Consider the following 19,507-nt stretch of genomic DNA (forward strand, 5'->3'; position numbering starts at 1 on the left):
CGGTTGGCCAACAGGTTTCTTTGCACGACAGATGACGATACCCTAAAATATAACCTGTCAGTTTTTGCGTGGTCATTTGTTGGGACGGCCTTTGGCAGTTTTTCTTTTTATCTTAGCAATGATTGCCACGATACGGCGACTCTCTTTAAATAAGGGTGACAGAATAATGATGTGTTCTTCTGGAGGCTGAGGTCGACGATAAATAACAATCTCTTTTTGAACTCAATTTGTCGAGATTGAAATCCATCGGCCATATGGAGAGATTGGATGCAGCGTGCATCATTATTTCTCGTGGAATTAAATGAACGAAGAATACAGTGAATGCGATGAGAGGCTCTTCACCGGCGGAAAATAAAAGTTCATATTGACGCGGATACAGACCAAAAATAGAGACAATTGTGACAGAAACAGAGTCGATATACACTCTGAAACTGTTTTGTGCTCCCACATGTCGATTTACAACTTTATGCTTGGCTTTTCGTTGAATTTGTCTCTTTTCTTTCTTCTTGTTTTGGGGCTTTTTTTCCCCCCTCTTCCGACGTTCGTCGTAGTCTTGGCTCCAACAAGACGGCTACATACCGATAAAATCCCTCCTCATCTCGTAAACCCAAATCCCTTGGCTGATATTGGCGGCGGGCTTGCTCTGTGTCACGTCGAGACCTCTCGAACCTCGACCGTCCGGTCTAGGAGTACGGCGTACGTCGTATTTGATGATGCCGTATGCTTGAACTTAACATTCCCAGACGGCAGCATTTCACAAAAGTGTGAGACACGACCTAATCAGGAACCAGAGAGCCAGAAAGCCAGAAACCTGGGAGAGACACTTCAATTTGGGGGCGTTCCCCGTTTCTTCCTGTTTCGGTGTGTTGAGTTAACCTTCTGGGTTTTTGGTCTCTCTTTTCTCGGGTTGTAGGTTTGGTTCAATGTGTCAAGGTTGGGTCCAGCTTAGGTGAGACATACTTCTTCTGGTGGCTTTCCATTTGACTCGCTTGTCGCTGTGTACGCTGGTACGCTTGTACACGTCTTCTCTTCTTTCTCTTTCTCCCCCCACATGTCTGTGACATATCTCGTGTTCATCCTTGTCGTTTTTTGTGCTCCCACCCTTTTGTTGTGTTACTATTCGTTCCTATTTTTTCTGATTTCTGTCCTTCCTTCTTCTTTCCTTTTTACTTGTTTTACTGCAGTCTTTTTTCTTCCGAGACGCGTCCTGCAACCCAATGTCTGGATCGACGTGCAATGCTATCCCCTTTTATTTTGTGTATCGTTTACAGGTGCATGCGTACGCATTCGGGAATTTTTATCCTGACAATGTCTCGGTTTTTGTGCACTGAGGTTCTGTGGACCTGTGCTTCTGTATTTATATATTCTTCTTTTGGTTTTGTTGTTACTGTCTCTGTGCATTATCTTCTCTTCCGTTTCTCATTCTCCCACTGTTTGCAATTGTGTCAAGGCTGTGGGAAGACAAAGCGCAATCTACACCCAGCCACTGCCGTACAAGTCCAATATAAACGTTCTAGAAGGGTTGTTGCAACTCGCGTCCGGAGATCACGGGACGCGAAGCTTCCCTTTTCAGAAATTAACTAGGATATTCAAATGTGATTGAAACCACGCGAAATAGACAACGACACGGTGGATTTTACAATGCAAATACCGTGACATTTTTCCGAAAATAGTATTGCCGACAAAACAGGATGCAGAGACAACTCTACAGATGCCAATACCGACAATTGAAGCTTGACTGTCGTCTGAAGAGATAGAGTGCGCCTACAGGCACGATTTTGGTGTGCAAGTGTAAGGTCAGTCTCAAAAGGGAAAGAAAATGCGCAGCGACAGCCTGGCTGCAATGAAGATCGTAGCGTTACTTCCGGCAAAAGTCCACAACCAGGAGCGCGATATTCTTGGCTTGACCGTTCCTGGCACAACATCCTCCGCATCTCGTTCCTGGACATCTTTAACTTTTCCAAACTTACTTTAATCGCTCTCGTTTTGAAATCGTCTTTCTCCATTGAAGAGTGTCGGGTGTCCTCATTTGCCCGGTCCGCAGGGGTTCAGATCGTTCCAACAGAGCGGACACTATTTTACGCCTCGTTAGTGTGTCTTGTATTCTGTATGTTTCTTGTCCCAGCTTTGATTTGTGTCTTTGCCGTTAGTATTGTGTGACAGTGCCTTTTTTGGCGGCTGCGTCCCAGCGTGATGAGTATACCACAAGCAAGAAAACCAAAAAAAGTGAAATAAAAAGACACTAGGCGAAATGCACATATCGTGGCTTTGGCGGCAGGGCAGGGGGCATGGGTAGTCGGGAGAGCAGCGCCATGGAACACTGTCTCCTGCCATTTCCAAGCACAGACAAATGACCGGTAATGGGGTTGAACCAAACGGTAAAGAAAAAGAAAAGACAAGTCGACAATTGGTGCGATGGATAATCTTTCTCAAACCATCCAAGAGAAACTCCACAGGGTGCTAGACTCGGGCCTTCTCGAGCATGTGCCGTGCGGGACGAACAGCCGGCGGCCTCGGTCGACATCAGATACGAGCCGAAGACGTAGCTCGGGATCAGGCGCCAATGGATCACGGACTGATTCGCAAAGACGCCGAGTCTCCAATGCATTTGTTGAGCTCTTCGATGTCTGCTTAAATGTCTCGTGGATGTCTCTGATCGTTTTCGTACGTTTATTTTTCGTATCTTTCCAGCTATGGAGCTCACTAGCGACGTCCCCTCTTTTGTTTTCATTATTTATTTTTTTATCCCCTTTCCCTTCTCCTCTTCTATTTATTTTATTTTATTTTTATTTATTTCTGTTTTTTTTTTTATTTCCGCTCGCGAGTGTCGTTTTGCTGTCGGTCCACCCAACCTCTTTCAATTCATAGGGGCGTATGGAAGGCTGTGCACTCCGTATATTTGAGTACATATACCATATGATATGCGATTGACCACTACACTGCAGTATTGCGTCGCAATACAACTCAGGCCATGCGATCGGTTGTTGTGTGTTTTGAGTTGAGAATAGACAAGATCGCTTTAACCGGATGGGGCTTAGTGTCATGGACAACCGAAAGTTATGTTGTAATTGCTAAAGGGGAAAAGATGCTGGAGCATGAGGGCAGGTGGGAAGGTGCGAACGAGGAAAGAGGTGAATGAAATAAAATATGAAATAGAAAATGAATAAAATAAATATGAAATTATAGGCAGAACTGCCAAGAAGCCACGGTGCTCTGCGTCTCGTTCCGAATGAAGCACGATGGGAGAGAACAACATTCCACATTTTCAGTCTGTCGGCGCCTCAAGACGGTGCCTGGACGTGGCCCTGTTTTGGGCACTCAACGGATCGTGCTGCAAAGATTTGCTGCTATGTAATGCACTTCTTTGTCTTTGTTTTTTTTTTAAAATTTTTTTTGTTCTTTTCGCTTCTTTCTAGCTCTTGCCTGCTCGCTGCTCGCCTTGTTTCCCCTGTATGAGGAATATGGAAGCGAGAAGCGAGCAGGGATGCAGACATGTCGTGATGCTCAAACCCTCTTTTGTGTCTTGCTTTTTTTATATTTCTTATTTTTTTCTTTAAAAAATCCAATTATCATCCTTGGGCTTGGTCTTTGGTGTTCTCTTTTCTTATCCTTCTTTTCAACCTCGTCAGGCCTTATTTTTCGTGTGGCTACTCAGGTCCACGCATCATGCCCTGTCCGTGCCCCAACCCTGTCAGCCCAGCGTAAATGCGTTTTCTATGGGTACGGAACGAGAGAAAACGGAAGTCGCAAGAAAAGAAAGGAAAAAGAACCTGATCCCAACAAAGAAAGGAAGCGATGTAAGACGAAACAAGACAAATAAACTCGGAAATCGACTGCCCTGTTTGTGTCTTGCCCTGGTGAAATGGTAACCATAGAGTTACGTTGGGGAAAGTGGCTTTGGGGGACCGAAAATGCCTGAAATTCTGAAAACCAGAAACCTGAGAAGCTCCAGAGTCCCGAGAAGTCCGAGAAAACCGTCAAACAATACTGTGCCGCACGTTCTCAGTGTACTTTCCACTGCCAGCATTGTCTAGAGTCTCGTTTGTGCCGCATTTCTACACAAAAATGTCCGCCGTGCCGCCCCCTTTCGCATGACGTCTCGTTTCCCCTACCGTCATTTTTGTCCTGCTATGCACCGTGAGGCTGTGTCGTGGCGTGGCTGTTGCTGTTTCTGTTTTGTTTCTTGTCGCGCAGTTGGGTCGTCTTTGGTCAGTCACATCGGTTGGTCTCATTCTCGGTCAATTTTCGAGTGACGCCGTAGTAACCAGCATTGATCCTTTGATCTCGTATCGTTTTTGTTCCTTGTTGCTCGTTGTCGTTTTTCTTTCCTTTTTCGGTAACAGTTCGGAGGCGAGAATGCTCTCCTGAACCGCCCCCCACCCAAACTTGCAACGCACCTGGTTGGAGGGGCTGGACAAGATGGGATGAGCGGAGGTACAGCAGGCCGTGCTCCGCAACCGTCAAACGGTATTAGACATTCGTTGTCTTTGCCTTTGCATTTCCCTTCCCTTCCGAACCAAGACGGGGACCCCTGTCGATTCTGCACAGCAGCTCTCCTCGCTGCACTAACACGAAGCAGAGGCATATGCATGCACCTGGCATGTGCAATGTGCAATGGTCTGCAAGTAATACTCCGGTCATGTTCACTCGTGCGTGCTTTTTTCTGCCCACCCGTCACGGGCAGCCACATCCGCCACTTTTCTTATTGTGGTTCACAGGGCTTGGCGTTCCGGGTTGTCCTTTTTATTTTTTTCTTTTTTCTTGTCTTCTCAGATCTCTTTCTTATCCCCCCCACTGTGACCCTGTCGCGTTTTCTCGGTCTGTAAAGCCGTCCGTGCAGTTCTGTCTGTCCGCTAGAGTCCGCTAAGGCCCGGTCTACGTTGGCGGGACCGAACAGGACTGGCATTGAGCGATGCTTATGACTGACATTCTGACCTCTTCTTTATTTCTTTTATTTTATTTGGCCGTGCTATGATCCCCGAATTTTGTCTCTTTCTTCGTGTCTCAGGGCCGATGCCGACATCCACCGTCCACGGCATCTAAGTCTCTGTCTAAGATTAAGGCTGTGTCTCTCATGCAGGAAAACTCGTTTTGGAGTCTCTTCTGCTGTTGGCGCCGCTCTCTCGTTTTTCTTTTTCGTTTTCTTTTTTCTTCCGTCCCTTGTCCACCTGATGTCCGTTTTATGCATAACTTAGACACCGTCGATGCTCGCCCACAAATAGCCCCTCTTTGTAGCAGAGGGTTGGGTAAGGTTGTGTCAATGTCGGTTGTCTCCACAGCCCTCTCTTTTGGATTCTCCAAAAAGGAGAGATCTGCCCTGGTGATCGTCCCATTGATTTTCGTCCTTTGCCTTTTGTCTCCTTTCTTTACGCCGTACGTCATGCTTGACCTATCTCTGTTCTCCCCTCAGATCCCTCAGTCCCCTCAACCTCAACCAAACCATGACAAAGACAGGTTCGACAGGAGATCGCTGTCCGTCGCGCCGTCGTTGCGATATCTGCGAATTCTGCACCGCGTCTCCGGGCAGTTCCCTCTGATCCTCCGCCCTGTTTTGCACCCACGATCACGTCTTTCTTACATCTGGCTACCCTGTTTAGAGACAATGGTTGCAACACATCGTCGACAAGAGACGACAAGTATTTTGTATCCCTGTAGCCTTTGCTTCGGATATGTCTTCAAGCGATGGTCTTGCTTCTTCGTTGTCTTTTTTCGCTTTTCTTTTTATGTTCTTTTTCACTTTCTATTCTTTCATATTCCTTTTTGTTTTCTTTTCCAGCCCAAGCTTTCTCTTCTCCACTCTTCTGCCCCCATCATGGTTTCTTTTTCTGTGAGCTTTCCATCCTTCAATACCGATTTATCCACACCCCTCCCCCGTCCAGTCTCCACGCTCGCCCTTTTCGCTCTTCAATTCTGTCGCGTTCTTTGTATGCTCTTTGCTTTCTTCCAACTCCCTTTACCCAGACGCCCCGGTCCATGCATGCAAGCTTCCTCTCATACCGGTCTCCTTGCAACCCAACAGTCCAGGCTCCCTTTCACACACAGTTACCATCCCCGATCGACCCACTGACGCCGGAGGTCCTTTCCTATTGGCTCGTTGTAGAACCGTTCTGTCGCCTGCCCAGAGAGAAGCCACTCGCCAACACCAACACCTTCAGTTCTTCAGTTGTGCCACCGAGTTCTCAGTCTGTAACCCTTGCTGCCTTTGCCAAACCAACATAACTAGTCCTGGCCTGCGTTCTTGTTGTGCTATTGGCGCAGTGAGACGGGCAGGGACCTTTGCATGTTCGTTTCGAATCCTGCATCTATCTATTAGGTTCTTCTCAATAAACGTTTTACGGTGATAACGACTCTAAAATAAGAATGGCTCTCACGGAAGGCGTATTGCGAGCCCATTTCTTTTCTTTAGCTTTGTTTTTGGGTTGCAACAGGCCACTACCGTTTGGGCTGCCTTCGGAGAGCTCCTCCACGTCCCCTCCGTGTTGCACGCGGCATGGGCCTAATTCAGCCAAAATCGTCAACGTTGCAGGGCATAGGTGGAGAAGACATGTCATGGAGAAGGAGTCGAACTAAGATCTGGAAAGGCGGAACAGACACATAAAGCACAGCGCAACTCCCAGTCTCCCAGTCTTTCAGTCTCCCAGTTTTGCAATAGGCAGCCTTGTACAGAATACCTGGTACTGTATTGACGCACGCAAAACGACAGAAAAACGGAGCCTCTCTTCCACCCCTGTAAACTCTTTTGTAGTCAACGTTTGGCCTCCAACCCGTCTCCGTCTCCCGCCAACCCAACCCACTCGGACCAAGCAAAGGTACTATGACCAGCAGTCAGTACTGAGTACGCCGTACATTTAACTTTGACACTTAACGCATGGTCTTTTTTGCTTTCTTGTTTTCTGATTCACATACCGTGGGCCTTTGGGATTTTGTAGCAGAAAGCTTTAGAAGTGAACACCTCACGTCTGATTTTACAGTTTTATTCACACCGGTTTCGTGTTTTTTCTTTCTTGTTTTTTGTTGTTAAAAAAGGAAACTGTGCAATTAAGACCAAAGACCTGGGTTTTATGTCAGTTGTTCTTAAGATAACTTCGCCTTTCTTCTCCCCACAAATGACATCAATGTATTGCCCATATGAGGCCACCCTCAAAGACAGTCCCTGATCGGCTTCAACTCGATATCTCCCTTATTGTTCCTATTGTTGTCTTTTTCTCCTACTCCATTTCTCCACGTTCTTCATTTATTTCATCTGGTGTTGTAGTATGTCCATGTGGGATTTATACAACATTTGCACTCTATCCACCGCCCTTTCCTCCACATTTCTATCGACTGTTTGTTCGCTCCTTCCCTGCCAGTGGGCGTCCACCATCTCGTCGTTGTCCAACTGCCACCCTGCCCTGACCACACCATATCGGCAGGGCAAGAAGCAGAGCGTCCCAAATTGCAGCATTCTGTTTAACACAAACAGCAGGGTGTCGTTCAGTGGCTCACTCTTCTCGCTCTACAACCCGACAGGCGCTCAGGTCTGCAGTCCTGTCTGACCTCCGTTTTGCTTTTCCAGCACGGTGATCTATTTTGCCCTTGACTTTGTCTTCATCGCTCTTTCCTCACCGTCTGTTATTATTTTCTGTTATGTCTCCTGTAGTTCCTTATATGGGCAATTTCCACCACCGGTTCCCTTCGTCCCTTCCCTCTGGTTTGATCTGCGCTCAATGTGAGGGCGCTGGCCTTTAAAGTAAAAACAACTCAAAACGAAAGGAGCGAACAGGCCACAGGAAAGAGCAGGAGAGAAAGACGACACAAAACCAACAACAGAAAGAACGACATAGGTATATGACTGGGAATATCCAGGAATCGGCAAGAACACGCCCCCCCTCGCCCAGAAGAACTACCCCCAAACTCTGTCCCCCCCAAATCCTACCTCAAAAATAAACAAGATCTCCTCCGTCATCGACCGGAACCAAGATCGAGACTCCTGGGTCTATCCCCTTTCTCTCTATTTTCCCCGTCTATCCCTACACATCTTTTACCTTCTTTTGCCCCTACGACCAGTTTATTTCCCAGTGCAGGATCGACAAAGGAGACGCCTTCAGACAAAAAAACAAGACAAGACAAACAAAAAGAAGCAAAAGTCGACTGTCAACGACAACAACAAGACCAGTCTACGACGAGCCTCAAGGGGCACAACTGCGCGGCATCGCACATATATTCGTTATACCTCGTCCATTGGCCGCATTACTTGTCCGCTACCCGTCTGCTCCACTCGCATTCTTCCTTCTCGACACTCGTCGGCGCTCCTCCGTTTTTCTCGCCCCTCGTGGCTCGTGCCCTCCATATTCTTTGCCGCACTCCCCTCCCATATCTCCGCCTGTCGTCCTTTCTCCTACAGCCATAGCCAGACACCCCTACCTTAAATTTCCCCTCCCCTCCTTCAGCCTCTCCATTATTCGCCCTGTACGTCGTATACTTTGCTTGTTTGCTAAAGCTTAGAGAGCCTGTTCCGTCTGCGGCACAGTCTTCTCGCGCGCGCTCTCGCTCTCCGTCTGTCCCCTCACTGGTCCCTCTCTGTCCTGTTGCTGTCAGAGCTTATCCGTCTCTGTCCGTCAGTGTCCGTCTGGGGTTCTTTTTTCTCGTGCGGTCAGTTCTGTCAGTCGTCTACACTCTGCCCGTCTCTCCGCCGTCTTTCCACTTCCGCTTCTGTACATGCGCCCATTTATCTTCCCCATTCTTCATCCGCCATCTTGTCTCTCCAAAATCACTACCTGCCCTCCAGCCGGGCTCGTCACTTTATTTACCCCCTCCACCCCCCTCATTCTTTTTTTGTTTTCTTTCTCTGCTCCTTTCGTAGAAAGAAAGACAAATAGGTCGACCTTTCTATTTCATTTCTTTGCTATTCATTCATCTATTTCACTTACTCTATCTTTCCACGGCCGCAACAGCGCCGCCAGCGTCGTTCGTCTTTTATTTTATCTAGCACACAATTCCCTTCTTTCATCTCGCACCCGTTGCCATCATCTTTATTATATCGTTTTCTTGTTGTCGTCGGATGGCAACATTTCATTTATTTACTTGTCATTTTTTGTTTATCATTTCAACTTTCACTTCGTCCCCATCCCATTTCTCCAATGCTCGCTACTCGACGCAGCGACACGGAACTGAGCCATCCTTGGTCCTTTAGCAAGCTAGAGACGTCCTCGTCCGCGCTCTCTCTCAAGCATTCGCCGCCCAGTCCCGGTACACGCATGTCGAATACCGGCTTCGAGACGCCGTTGTCGAACGCCGCCACAGAGTGGTCTGGCCAGTACTCTTTCTTGCCACCGGCCGAGCCTATCTTTGCAGCTCAGGCCTACGATCATGTGAACGGCGGTGCTGGTAGCGGCAACGGCAGTGCCGGATCCGGAGGAGTTGTCGATTCATCAACTACAAGCAGCGGGACGAGCACCACGAACAATGGTGTGGCCAACACCGGCGGCCAGACGCAGACCCGGCCATCAACGGGCACTAACGGAGACGGCAGTGGCGGCGGCAGCATCAAGGATGATTCGTCTCTCAACGCTGGCGCATCGCCTTTGGGCCTCCACCATCGCCGCAGCATCGACCCCCTTGGCCTGCGCCAGCATTCTGTGAGCGGGACAACACAAACGACAGTGACATCGCACAACCTCGGTGGCAAGACACCGCCCACGCCGACCACGGCCACGAGCGAGCAGCATCAGCATCACCAACATCACTATGGCCAACACACTCATGGCAGCGATGTGGTGTCTATGGCAGCAAATCCGCTTTCCTCTGTCCTCCAGCAGCAGCAGCCCGATATCCACTCTGCTGGCAGTGGTGGCGAAGATCACTCAGGTCTCAAGGATGACGAGGATGATCTGATCGACGACGAGGACATGGGCGAGGCCGGTGAAGGAGACGGGGCGCCGGCACCAGCGCAAACCGCAGCCGAACGGACAGCCCAAAGGCGGAAAATGAAGCGGTTTCGGTAGGTAGCGCACAAATATTCTGTACTCTGCAAGTCTGGGATTCCTACAGGCCTCGGAATTAACCCACTAACATACATTGTCCAGCCTCACGCACCAGCAAACACGCTTTCTCATGAGCGAATTCGCCAAGCAGCCTCACCCGGATGCTGCACATCGCGAGCGGCTGTCGCGTCAAATTCCAGGTCTCAGCCCGCGACAAGTTCAGGTGTGGTTCCAGAACCGGTAAGTGTATCTCGTCTTCTCGAAAACTATAAATGCAAGTGTCAAATCCCTGACTGTATAGTCGCGCCAAAATCAAGCGCCTCGCAGCCGATGACCGGGAGCGCATGATCAAGATGCGTGCAGTGCCCGACGACTTTGACAATGTCCAAGCTCTACATTCACCTTATGGCGCTGTCCACGGCCTCGGTACACCCATGGCTTCGCCTGTCGATTACGGTGCAGCGGCAGCAGCAGCAGCAGCGGCAGCGTCGTCGTACTCCGACCACATGATGCGGCCCTTGATGGTCGACGTACGGCGCACCGATGGCACCAACACCAGTGGTGGAGACGACCAGAGCCAACACTCACAACACCAGCAACACTCTCACCTCCAACACAGCCACCATAGTCACCACCTTTCGCCAACAGGACTCAGTCCCGGATTTGGTAACATTGGTTTCGGCACGGCGGCTACGGGTGGCATGGGCAGCTCCGACATTTTGTCGCCACTATCGCCAGCATCCAACACGGATCATCGTTACAGCAGCTACTCGAGCCTCTCGTCCGGCGTCGCCGGAACCACGACAGCCGGAAGTGGTTCAAATATGAGTCCGCGCACAGCAATCCCTTACACGCGCCAGAACAGCGGGAATGGAAGTCTTGATGGCAGCCAAAACCAGAACCAACAGAGCCAGTCGCAGCAATCCGCCAACCAACGCCACCATATTCGTCCTTTGCAACCACTGCAGCTGCGAGAAACCGTGTCGCGCTCGCGATCCGACAACCTGCAGTCCCCTCTGCGATCGAGCATGTCATGGAAGGGCGATTCGCTTGACTACAGTAACTACCACCATGGTAGCGCAACGGGCGGCGCTGGAAGCACGAGCCCTGGCCGTTCATCTCTGTACCCATCTGACGGACTAGGCAACGGGTCATCGTCTGCCGGTCTCAGTGGCTACGATTCGTATTCTGGTAGGTTTCATTTTCGGTTCGCCATATATCTCTCGGCTGAGGACACCCAATCAACTGACAATGTAGGAAGGCTCTACCGTCCATTCACCGACGCACATGGCCTATCCGGGTTACCAAACGTCTCCGGGTATTCAAGCAGCGGCCAACAGCAACCAGAACCGATCCTCGCGCCTCCGCGCCGCTTCAGCTACACTGCCCTTGGCCCTTGACCTACGCACGACCGGTGTCGGGACAGGGAGCATGGGTGGTGGCTCGCCGTATCGCAGTATCAGTACCACCGCTGGAGCGCTCTCACCGACCGCAGGCACGCCGCGCCAACAACAGCAAATGGGGAGTCTGAATGGCCTCGTCTCGTCGTCGGGCTACGGAACCAACTATGCCACGAGTTATGCCTCGAACAACTTTGCCACGACGGCACCGCTTACCGCACCGCTCGACTTTAGCATGTCTTCGTCCGTGTCGCGCACAGGCGCCGGGAGCGGGATAGGTTATCGGACAGGATCGACATCGTCCATGTCCAACGGCGGTGTCACGGACTACACTTCGATGCCACAGATGAGCGCCCCCTTGGCACCGCCGAATGACTTTTCGCAGGCATTTCTAAGTACCGGCGCAGGTACGTCTGGAACTGTATCGGCGTCGGTCTCGGCTACGTCCATCGCGGCACTCAGCAACAACACAAGCGGTGGACGAGCCTCGCCGTATGGCACAGGACTAGGACACCACACGTCGACATCCATTGGCAGCAGTCTCGATCGCAGCAACACGGGTGGTACTACCGCTTCGACAGCGACAACAGCAATTACAATGGGCAGTGGAACCACGACAACCGACTTTTCTACCTCCCCAACCGACACCGCCGCTGGCCTCGGAGGTCTCAAGCGCAAGCACAGCTTCACAACCGGTGCGAATACGAACAACAACGTCTACGGAAGCACGGCGTAACGGCAATACACGAACAGAATCTGATTTATAAAAACGAAGAATTATGACAAAAAAATGACGGAATGGCGGCGGAGTTTACTTTCCCAGGTGTGCATTTTGGCGCGTGGAGTGTTGTTTCACGATAATATTTCGTGCCTGTCACATTTCTTATATTTGTTCTTATTTCTTTTCATTTTTTTTTCTTTCGCAAGTACGACGATTGAGGCCGCTGGTGGGCTTCTATTTCTCAGTCACTCACTTGGTATACGAATTTTTTTTTCCCGGACAGAGCAGCGTCAGACAGGGGTTGACTATATTTTTGTCGGAATGTTTTATGTTTTGTTCTTACTCGATTGCACTTTGTTTTGCGTCCCAACAACGGTCTTTGTTCTGATTCTTCGCTTTTTACGCTCGTTGCATACCACTTTTATCATTTATTTTTTTAAACACAGGACAATACCCTCGTTTGTATGTTTGTTTCGGTGTTTTTTTATTCGGTGCGTTTTGCTACTGTTTCTTCTTTCTATCTTTTGCTCTCCTCATTCGATTTACCACTTTTTTACAGTTTAGCACTACGTTCTCTTTATTTCCCTCCATATACGCTCTCCACAAACAACCACAAGATTGCGATCCAATGCGCTTATCCACTACATTCACCGTCCAATCTCGTCTCATAGTCCAAATGTCAATACTCAAATCAACTTGGCAACCAATACTCACTTGTGTAAAACGAATGATACCCACTGGACATTATGAAGTAACGACTAAAATGACGTTTGAACATGTACATTTCTGTTCGCCTCTTCGCCACTCCACATCTCTGCCGTTTCCTGTTCACTCGCGTTTTGCTCCGCTTTATGCACTGTAACCCCATGAGCGTGTCATGCATATTGTTTGTGGCTTTTGTCTTTTGTCGGATGGCAGAGGAACTGTGTTCAAAGGAGGGACGAAAGCACAGAAGCAAGCCAGAACGAACGCTCTCACATTGCACAGCAGCGGGAATTTAGTTTTGTTTTGCTTTGTACTCTTGTGTCGCTGTGTCTGCGGCTCCGCTTCCGCGGCCTTTGTGGCTCTATGCCTACGTATGCTGTGCTGTGCTTAATATCTTCTGGATCTTCTTTTTGGTCTCTTTTTTTGCTTCTGTTTTCCTTTTCGTTTTTTTTCTGTTTCTTTCATATGATGCTCACACAACGCGTAATATTATTTGTGGGCACAGCTCGTTTGCAGGACTCACCGGATTGCGTGTTGTCGTGTTGCCGTGAGACAATAACAGGTGACGAAGGAGGGGCAGACGAGGTACCAGGTGCGTAAATGTGATGGGGGTGTGAGTGTGTGTGCGATAGAACGGGCCCACAAGCCGTCCGATATCGAATAGTCCAGCACCAAAGCACACGCTGTGACAGTACATGCGCGCCACCATCGCATTCGCAGTCGTTCGGTTACCTTGACGGCACCGAAGCTGGGAGGCTCGAGATTCTCCACGGGCCGAGATGTGCCCTGTTTAAATGCATGCTAGAGCCAAAAAAAAGGAATTAAAAAAAGAGAAACGGGGACGAAAAGACACAGTCAGACGTGCTGCGGACACCAAAGAACCATCCCCACGTGATATTGGTGATGGCACAGTCCGAATACGACGGCTGCTGAGTTTCCTACTGGTTCGTTCGTTTTCATCCGGATCCGGATCTGTGGAGGATCCAGTGGGGAGATGCGGCCGGCACAGCACAAAACAAAAGGTGGCTGGCAGCAGAGAGAGCTTGATGGTAGAACCAGGGTGGATGGGGCCCGATGCGAAATCGGGATTTTTGATCAAGTAAATCCGGGAAACATGGCGGCTATCCGCTACTTGAGGCAGGCGAGGGCAAAAAAAAAAGAAAAAAAGGGAAACAAAAGGAAGGGAAAATGTGCTCGATAAGGGGCAAGATAATAGCGGATAGAGTAATAAGGATCCAGAGGATGGTCTCTGCCGTGGCACAGAAATTCTCTATAAGGGATTATGTATATAGGAAACACTCGAGTATGCCCGAAAGGGGTATTTACCAAACGTGTGTGGTGCGGTCCCTTTATTAGGCAAAAATGGTGTTGCCTGATTGGCCCAAATTCGGGAAAGTGGGTCGATGCAGCCTCGTCACGATTTATACCAAAGTGGCAGAGACCTCTTAACACGACAGTTAAGCAACGCAAAGGGAAGAACCCCCGAAAAAGAATAAATGAAGAAAAAAAGAGAAGTACCGGGACGATTTACTCTTCTGAAATGACGCACACAGAGGCGGGACAATAGAGAGGTATTCCCTGATGTTACGTTGCTGAGTCCAAAACAGGAAAGAGCCGTGATGGACAGTCCCAAAAAGGAAGGAACGGCAACTTTTCGACAACATCCATCCATTTATTTTTCCTGTCTCATTTGCATCCAGTCTTCTCAGCAACCTTTCAAGCAGCTGGCTTTCTTTCTTCCTTCTTCTCACACACCTTGGAGTTTGCTAAATTTGGTATCGCATCCGGCAATGTCAGGTCACAGCTTACAGCACAGTTTGACTTCCCTCGTTCCATTCCATTTTTTTTTACTGTTTCGAAGGCTTCACTCTCACCTCTCATTCTCTACCCCTAGATGCATATAAGTATAATACTAGACAATGATCGAAGCCCCATATATTCTCTAGTCCTTCTTCTTTTCGTCCTAGGTGATAGCAAGCATTTCTTCTCTTGATTATCTTTTTATTCACCAGCCTCGGGATTTGGCATCTCACAAGGTCCATTCTACAGTACCAGGTGCTCTTTACGGACGAGTATAGTACTTACAGCCTTACAGGCGGCCAAATACAAATGAAAGTGTGGCTTCATTTGGATAAATTCGAAAACTGCCGAAAAGAGCGAACAGATGAGAAATAACACGCACACAAAATAGACCGGGATATGTCTTATCCCCAAATATAGTTTTTTGCCTCCCGTACGCTTCTTTCCACTCGTCGCGACATGGTTGCTAACTCTCTCCTGTACTTGTTATACAGAAAGACGACTCCTGAACAAGAATGAGATATACACGGCACCACGACACACGACACTATACGCTCGACGAAGGCCGCAACGAGGCCACTCCTGACCACATTCTCATCTACGTACACATAAACGCGCCACAGTTCAGGATGGGTCAGAAATGGGGTGGACTCACAGACCTACATCGTCTATTTTGCCTAAACTGTTGCTCGCCACGAAGTGGGTAGACCTTAGTTCTGTGTCGGCCGACGACGGCCTACCGAGTCCCTTGTTCCTTGTTCAGACCAGAACTTGCGCGAATGAGGTTTGCCGTGAGATGCTGTCGGCAAGAAATGCCGCGGAGGCCGGAGAGGGGAGGGGGGGAGGGGTGCCAACAAAGACCAGACAGCTGGAGACAATCTCTGCTCGTCGTCTGTGCTCTGGCGGTGGAGAGAATCGCAGTTGATGAGGTGACGAGCAGACTCAACGGCGACCACTGGTCTATTCCTCTCCTCGGAACAGTGATCTTTACATCACATCTTTGCCACCTTACCGCAGGCAGTAAGAAGATGATGACAGTCGGAGGGCGGAGAGAGTCTCCATCTTCAGTCCTATCACCACGCATGCAGGCGCTTCGAATGGCGCTATTCTTCAGCGGCAGAGACGAGCCGTGAATTAGAATGCTCACCACTTGGGGTGTGGCTTTATCTGGCGGTTGACTAGATCGTCGAAACGGTGGGAGTTCTTGCTGCCTTGCACTTGCATGTACAGGTACATCTGGCACAATCCCCCAATGACGGCCTGGAACTCAACCTCGAAACGGTGCCCAGTTGGCAACGGATGAGAGGCCACCGACTGGGCAGATGAGGTTCAAACAGTTAGGTTGCGTACTGACTGATAGTTGTCTGCTTTTCTTTCGTTTGGTTTTATTTTCCGTAGTTTTGTCAGTGGTAAGCAATGCTAGAATTCGAAGACAACGAAACAATCTACTGATTTCCCCATACCGACTTCCCCAAGATACAGGAGAATTACATCGCTCCATATCACTTTGCCCTCTTATATGAATGGTAGCAATTAGGAGCTTTATGAAGTACATGTGTGGCATATTGCAAACAAAATTTTCCAATGTCGAGCAAAGACATATAATCGCGCCATGCAAGTCAGGAAATAAAAGAAATTTATGACAATCTTGTGTTTGCCCAGATTCATCAATGTTTACTCTCGCGTGTTTAACGAGTATAGTTCGTTTATGAGATCTTAACGTATATCTAATTGTCCCCGTTCGTAGCACTCTGTGGCTGCCTATTTGTTTACTTCCTCGTGACTTAAATTGGGTTCATTCGCTAGAAAAAATGCAGAGGAATAATTGAAGCAGGTGAACGGATACAAACTTGAAGGTATGCGATCTTCTGGCCCTTGTTTATGTAAAGTGTATATATATCCAGCTCCAACAAGTAGATTTGTGGTGTCAACATGCGTAGGACGCAAAACCAGAGAAGCAATAGAAAGGAAAATAAATTTTTCTTTAAAAAAAAACTTGACAGTGGTATCAAACTTAACACTCGTTTTATTTTACCGCCCACGGCTTACACTTCCGTTGCTGACACTGCCCTGTTGACCGCGCCGGTTGTGCATCCCGGTGCGAGACGGCGATGCAGCAGCTGCCGCGCCGCCTGTCGGCTGCATCTCAATCACGACGGGACCACTCTCACCGCTGCTCTCGCCCAGCTCGGCGAGGTCTTCACGGCTGCGCTGGCGCACATTGACGGTCGACGGGTCCTCGCTGGGAACGACGGTTGCCGCACCACTGCTGACAAACAGGCCGCTACGTCCACGGGCTTGCCCTTTTTTCGGTTGTCTTTGCGTCTCTCCCTGGCCATAGTTGCCACCTACACTCTCCATGGTAAAGGGACTGGCCGTCGGCGCATCCAGCGCCGCCAGCTCCTCGCCCGTGAAGACACGCGGCAGCAGCCAGGCGCGCACGGGGATCAGGAGCAAAATAAAGACGGGGAAGCCGACGGCCGCGATGGTCTGGGTGATGGCAAACGTGGCGCCAAAGGCAACGAGCTCAATAGCCACAAAGGCCCAGACGGGCCACTGGCCGCGGGTGAGCTGTTTGAGGGGGTGGCTGCGGGGGGTCAAGGACCTGTCGCGGAACAAGAAGAGCAGCTTGGCCGTGATGCCGTTGGCCTCGAGGGCCTGGACGCCCATGACGAAAAAGAGGCCGGCCAGCACGGCCTGGGGGATGAGGTGAATGACGACGAGGAGCGGGCCCGTCATAGTGCCAAGCGTCAACAGGCCCTGGGCAAGGTTGGAGGCGCGCTGCTCGACGACGTGGGTGACGCGGGCATGGACCGTGTTGCGCGGGTGGCCCTTGAACTCGCCGCCCTCGTCGTCGGCGCTGCCGGCGCTGCCGGCGCTGCCGCCACCGCCGGTGGCCATCGACGCGGGCGTAGCGGCCTTATCTTCATCGTCCTTGACGAGCTCAGTGACGCACAGGGACTCTGTGTGGAAGGGAGCCTGCGGGATGAGGCCGTTGGGGAAGGGCAGACCGAGAATGCCGGCAACGCCCGTCGTCAGGCCCAGCAGAAAGAGGTCCCAGTGGAAACCGGCCGGCTTGCGCAGCGGAAACTCGGTGCCCTGCGCAATGAGCGAGGACACGTTGTGATCAAAGTAGAAGAGGATCGTCAGCAGCACGGCAAAGGGGATGGCCAGGAACACATCGCCGACACGAATGTTCCAGAACCGCACCAGCCAGCTGCGCACGGCATCGGTAGGCTCAAACGCGATGCCCGTCGGCAGCACCTCGAGCGACACCTGGCGCATGCGGCCAATGTGCACAAAGCCGGTAAAGAAGACGACGGTGAGCGGCGTGCCGTAGTCTTTGAGGAAGACGCGCACCGGGTGGGTAAAGAGGCTGCCACGGCCCATCTCGCCGCAGATGTAGGCCACGGCAAAGACGACCAGGCCAATGAAAATCGACAGGTAAAACGGCTCCGCGTCGCCCAGGCGCGACAGCACCTGGATGCCCTTTTGCAGGTAGATGAAGGCGACGTAGAAACCGAAAATGTCGCAGGGAAATCGCGTCACGTACTTGAGGGCGTCGCAGGCGTTGGTCATGGCCAGCGCCCAGTGGAACACCAGCGACCAGAGGCCGATCCAGCACATGAACGCCAGGTAGTTGGTGCCGCGCGGCGCGATAATGTCGTAGACGGTGTAGTTGAAGACGGTGATGGGGCCCGTCACGCCGACAATGACCAGCGGCTGGCACGCGAGTACGGCAAAGACGACGGCCCCCAGCACGGACGCCAGCAGCACCTCGTTGACGCCGTACTGCATGTGTGTCTTGGTGAACATGTCGAGCGAGAAGGCCAGCGCCGGCAGGATGTTGGCAAAGTACATGTACACCGTCGCCGGCACGACGCGGTAGTCCCATGCGTCCGCCCAGTCGCTCATGTAAAACGGAGCGCGCCGCCGGACATCATTAGCCATGCCGCGGAAAAGATGCACTTTCCACCAGGCGGGACGGGACGTTGCCGCTGGCGGCGAGGATGAGGACGCCATGGTGTCGTTGGGAGTGCCTCGTCGCCGGCTGCTGCGAGCGTGGCGCTGGACAGACGAGGTGAGGCGTCTCGGCCAGTTGTTCCTGCTGTTGTTGTTGTTCGCGTCACGGGCCGGGCCGACAGGCCCATTTGCTCCTGCCCCAAGAGCAGACCCGGAGCCAGCACCGACGCCTGTAGCTGAGCTGAGATAGCGAGCGCCAGAGTGGAGCGCGGCTGCGAGCGATAGTGTGTCTCTGGCGGTATGTGAAATGATGAGGGAAGGCGGTGTGTTTCTACACAGGCAGAGACAGAGAAAGGAGGAGGGGAGTTGGTGAGAGGGTAGAAAGTCGATACCAGATGTCCGACGAAGATAAAAGCAAAGGTCAAAAATATGGAGAAGGACCGATAAATGAAAAGAAACGGAAAGCGCAAAAGGATGTACAGAGGAGCGGGAGCCGTTCCCGGGAGTCGCGCTAGCGTGTGTCCCACCGCATTTACTTTTCGGGAGCGATCAGACTGCTGGCTCTGCCTTGTTCAGGGTTGATTTCCGGATTCACTGTCAACGCAAGGAGCGTTTGCGGTTGCATTGATTGCATTTGGAGGCGGTTATGGAACCTACAGAGCGGACATGACCCGGGGATGTGCGTCCTGATGTTCGCTGCGGCCAAAAAAATCCAAAAACCAGACAATGTGCATTCCCACGCCATGCGCCTTTTTGTGGGTCCACGCTTCCGCAGTTCGCAGAAGAGTCTGAGGTGGACCGACGTGCATTTGGGCCAGTTCTCCTCTTCTGTCTCTCCTCGTCTTCCTTACGGGTCGGCAAGTCGGCTCAATCGATTCTGGCTGTAGCCTTGATCTCTACACTCTCCAATTCCGGCCTCCCGAGATCGACGCCGGTGGTCGCCTCTGCGTCCCCGA

General features: G+C 50.8%; 2 protein-coding genes across 2 annotated transcripts; one reads left to right on the forward strand and one right to left on the reverse strand.

The window, feature by feature from the left end:
* Positions 1 to 9,119: 9,119 nt before the first annotated feature.
* SPSK_03945 (uncharacterized protein) lies at positions 9,120 to 12,098 on the forward strand (the record flags this gene model as incomplete). Its single annotated transcript, XM_016730760.1, has 4 exons — positions 9,120 to 9,979; positions 10,065 to 10,202; positions 10,264 to 11,153; positions 11,224 to 12,098. The coding sequence occupies 4 exons, from the start codon at positions 9,120 to 9,122 to the stop codon at positions 12,096 to 12,098; spliced, it is 2,763 nt and encodes a 920-aa protein (XP_016585922.1).
* A 4,521-nt stretch (positions 12,099 to 16,619) lies between these two features.
* On the reverse strand, positions 16,620 to 18,611 carry SPSK_04086 (uncharacterized protein; the record flags this gene model as incomplete). The annotated part of the gene is made up of 1 exon (XM_016730897.1): positions 16,620 to 18,611. The coding sequence occupies one exon, from the start codon at positions 18,609 to 18,611 to the stop codon at positions 16,620 to 16,622; it is 1,992 nt and encodes a 663-aa protein (XP_016585923.1).
* Positions 18,612 to 19,507: the final 896 nt, after the last annotated feature.

This window comes from Sporothrix schenckii (genome assembly GCF_000961545.1).
Source record: "Sporothrix schenckii 1099-18 chromosome Unknown Cont47, whole genome shotgun sequence".
NCBI lineage: Eukaryota > Fungi > Ascomycota > Sordariomycetes > Ophiostomatales > Ophiostomataceae > Sporothrix > Sporothrix schenckii.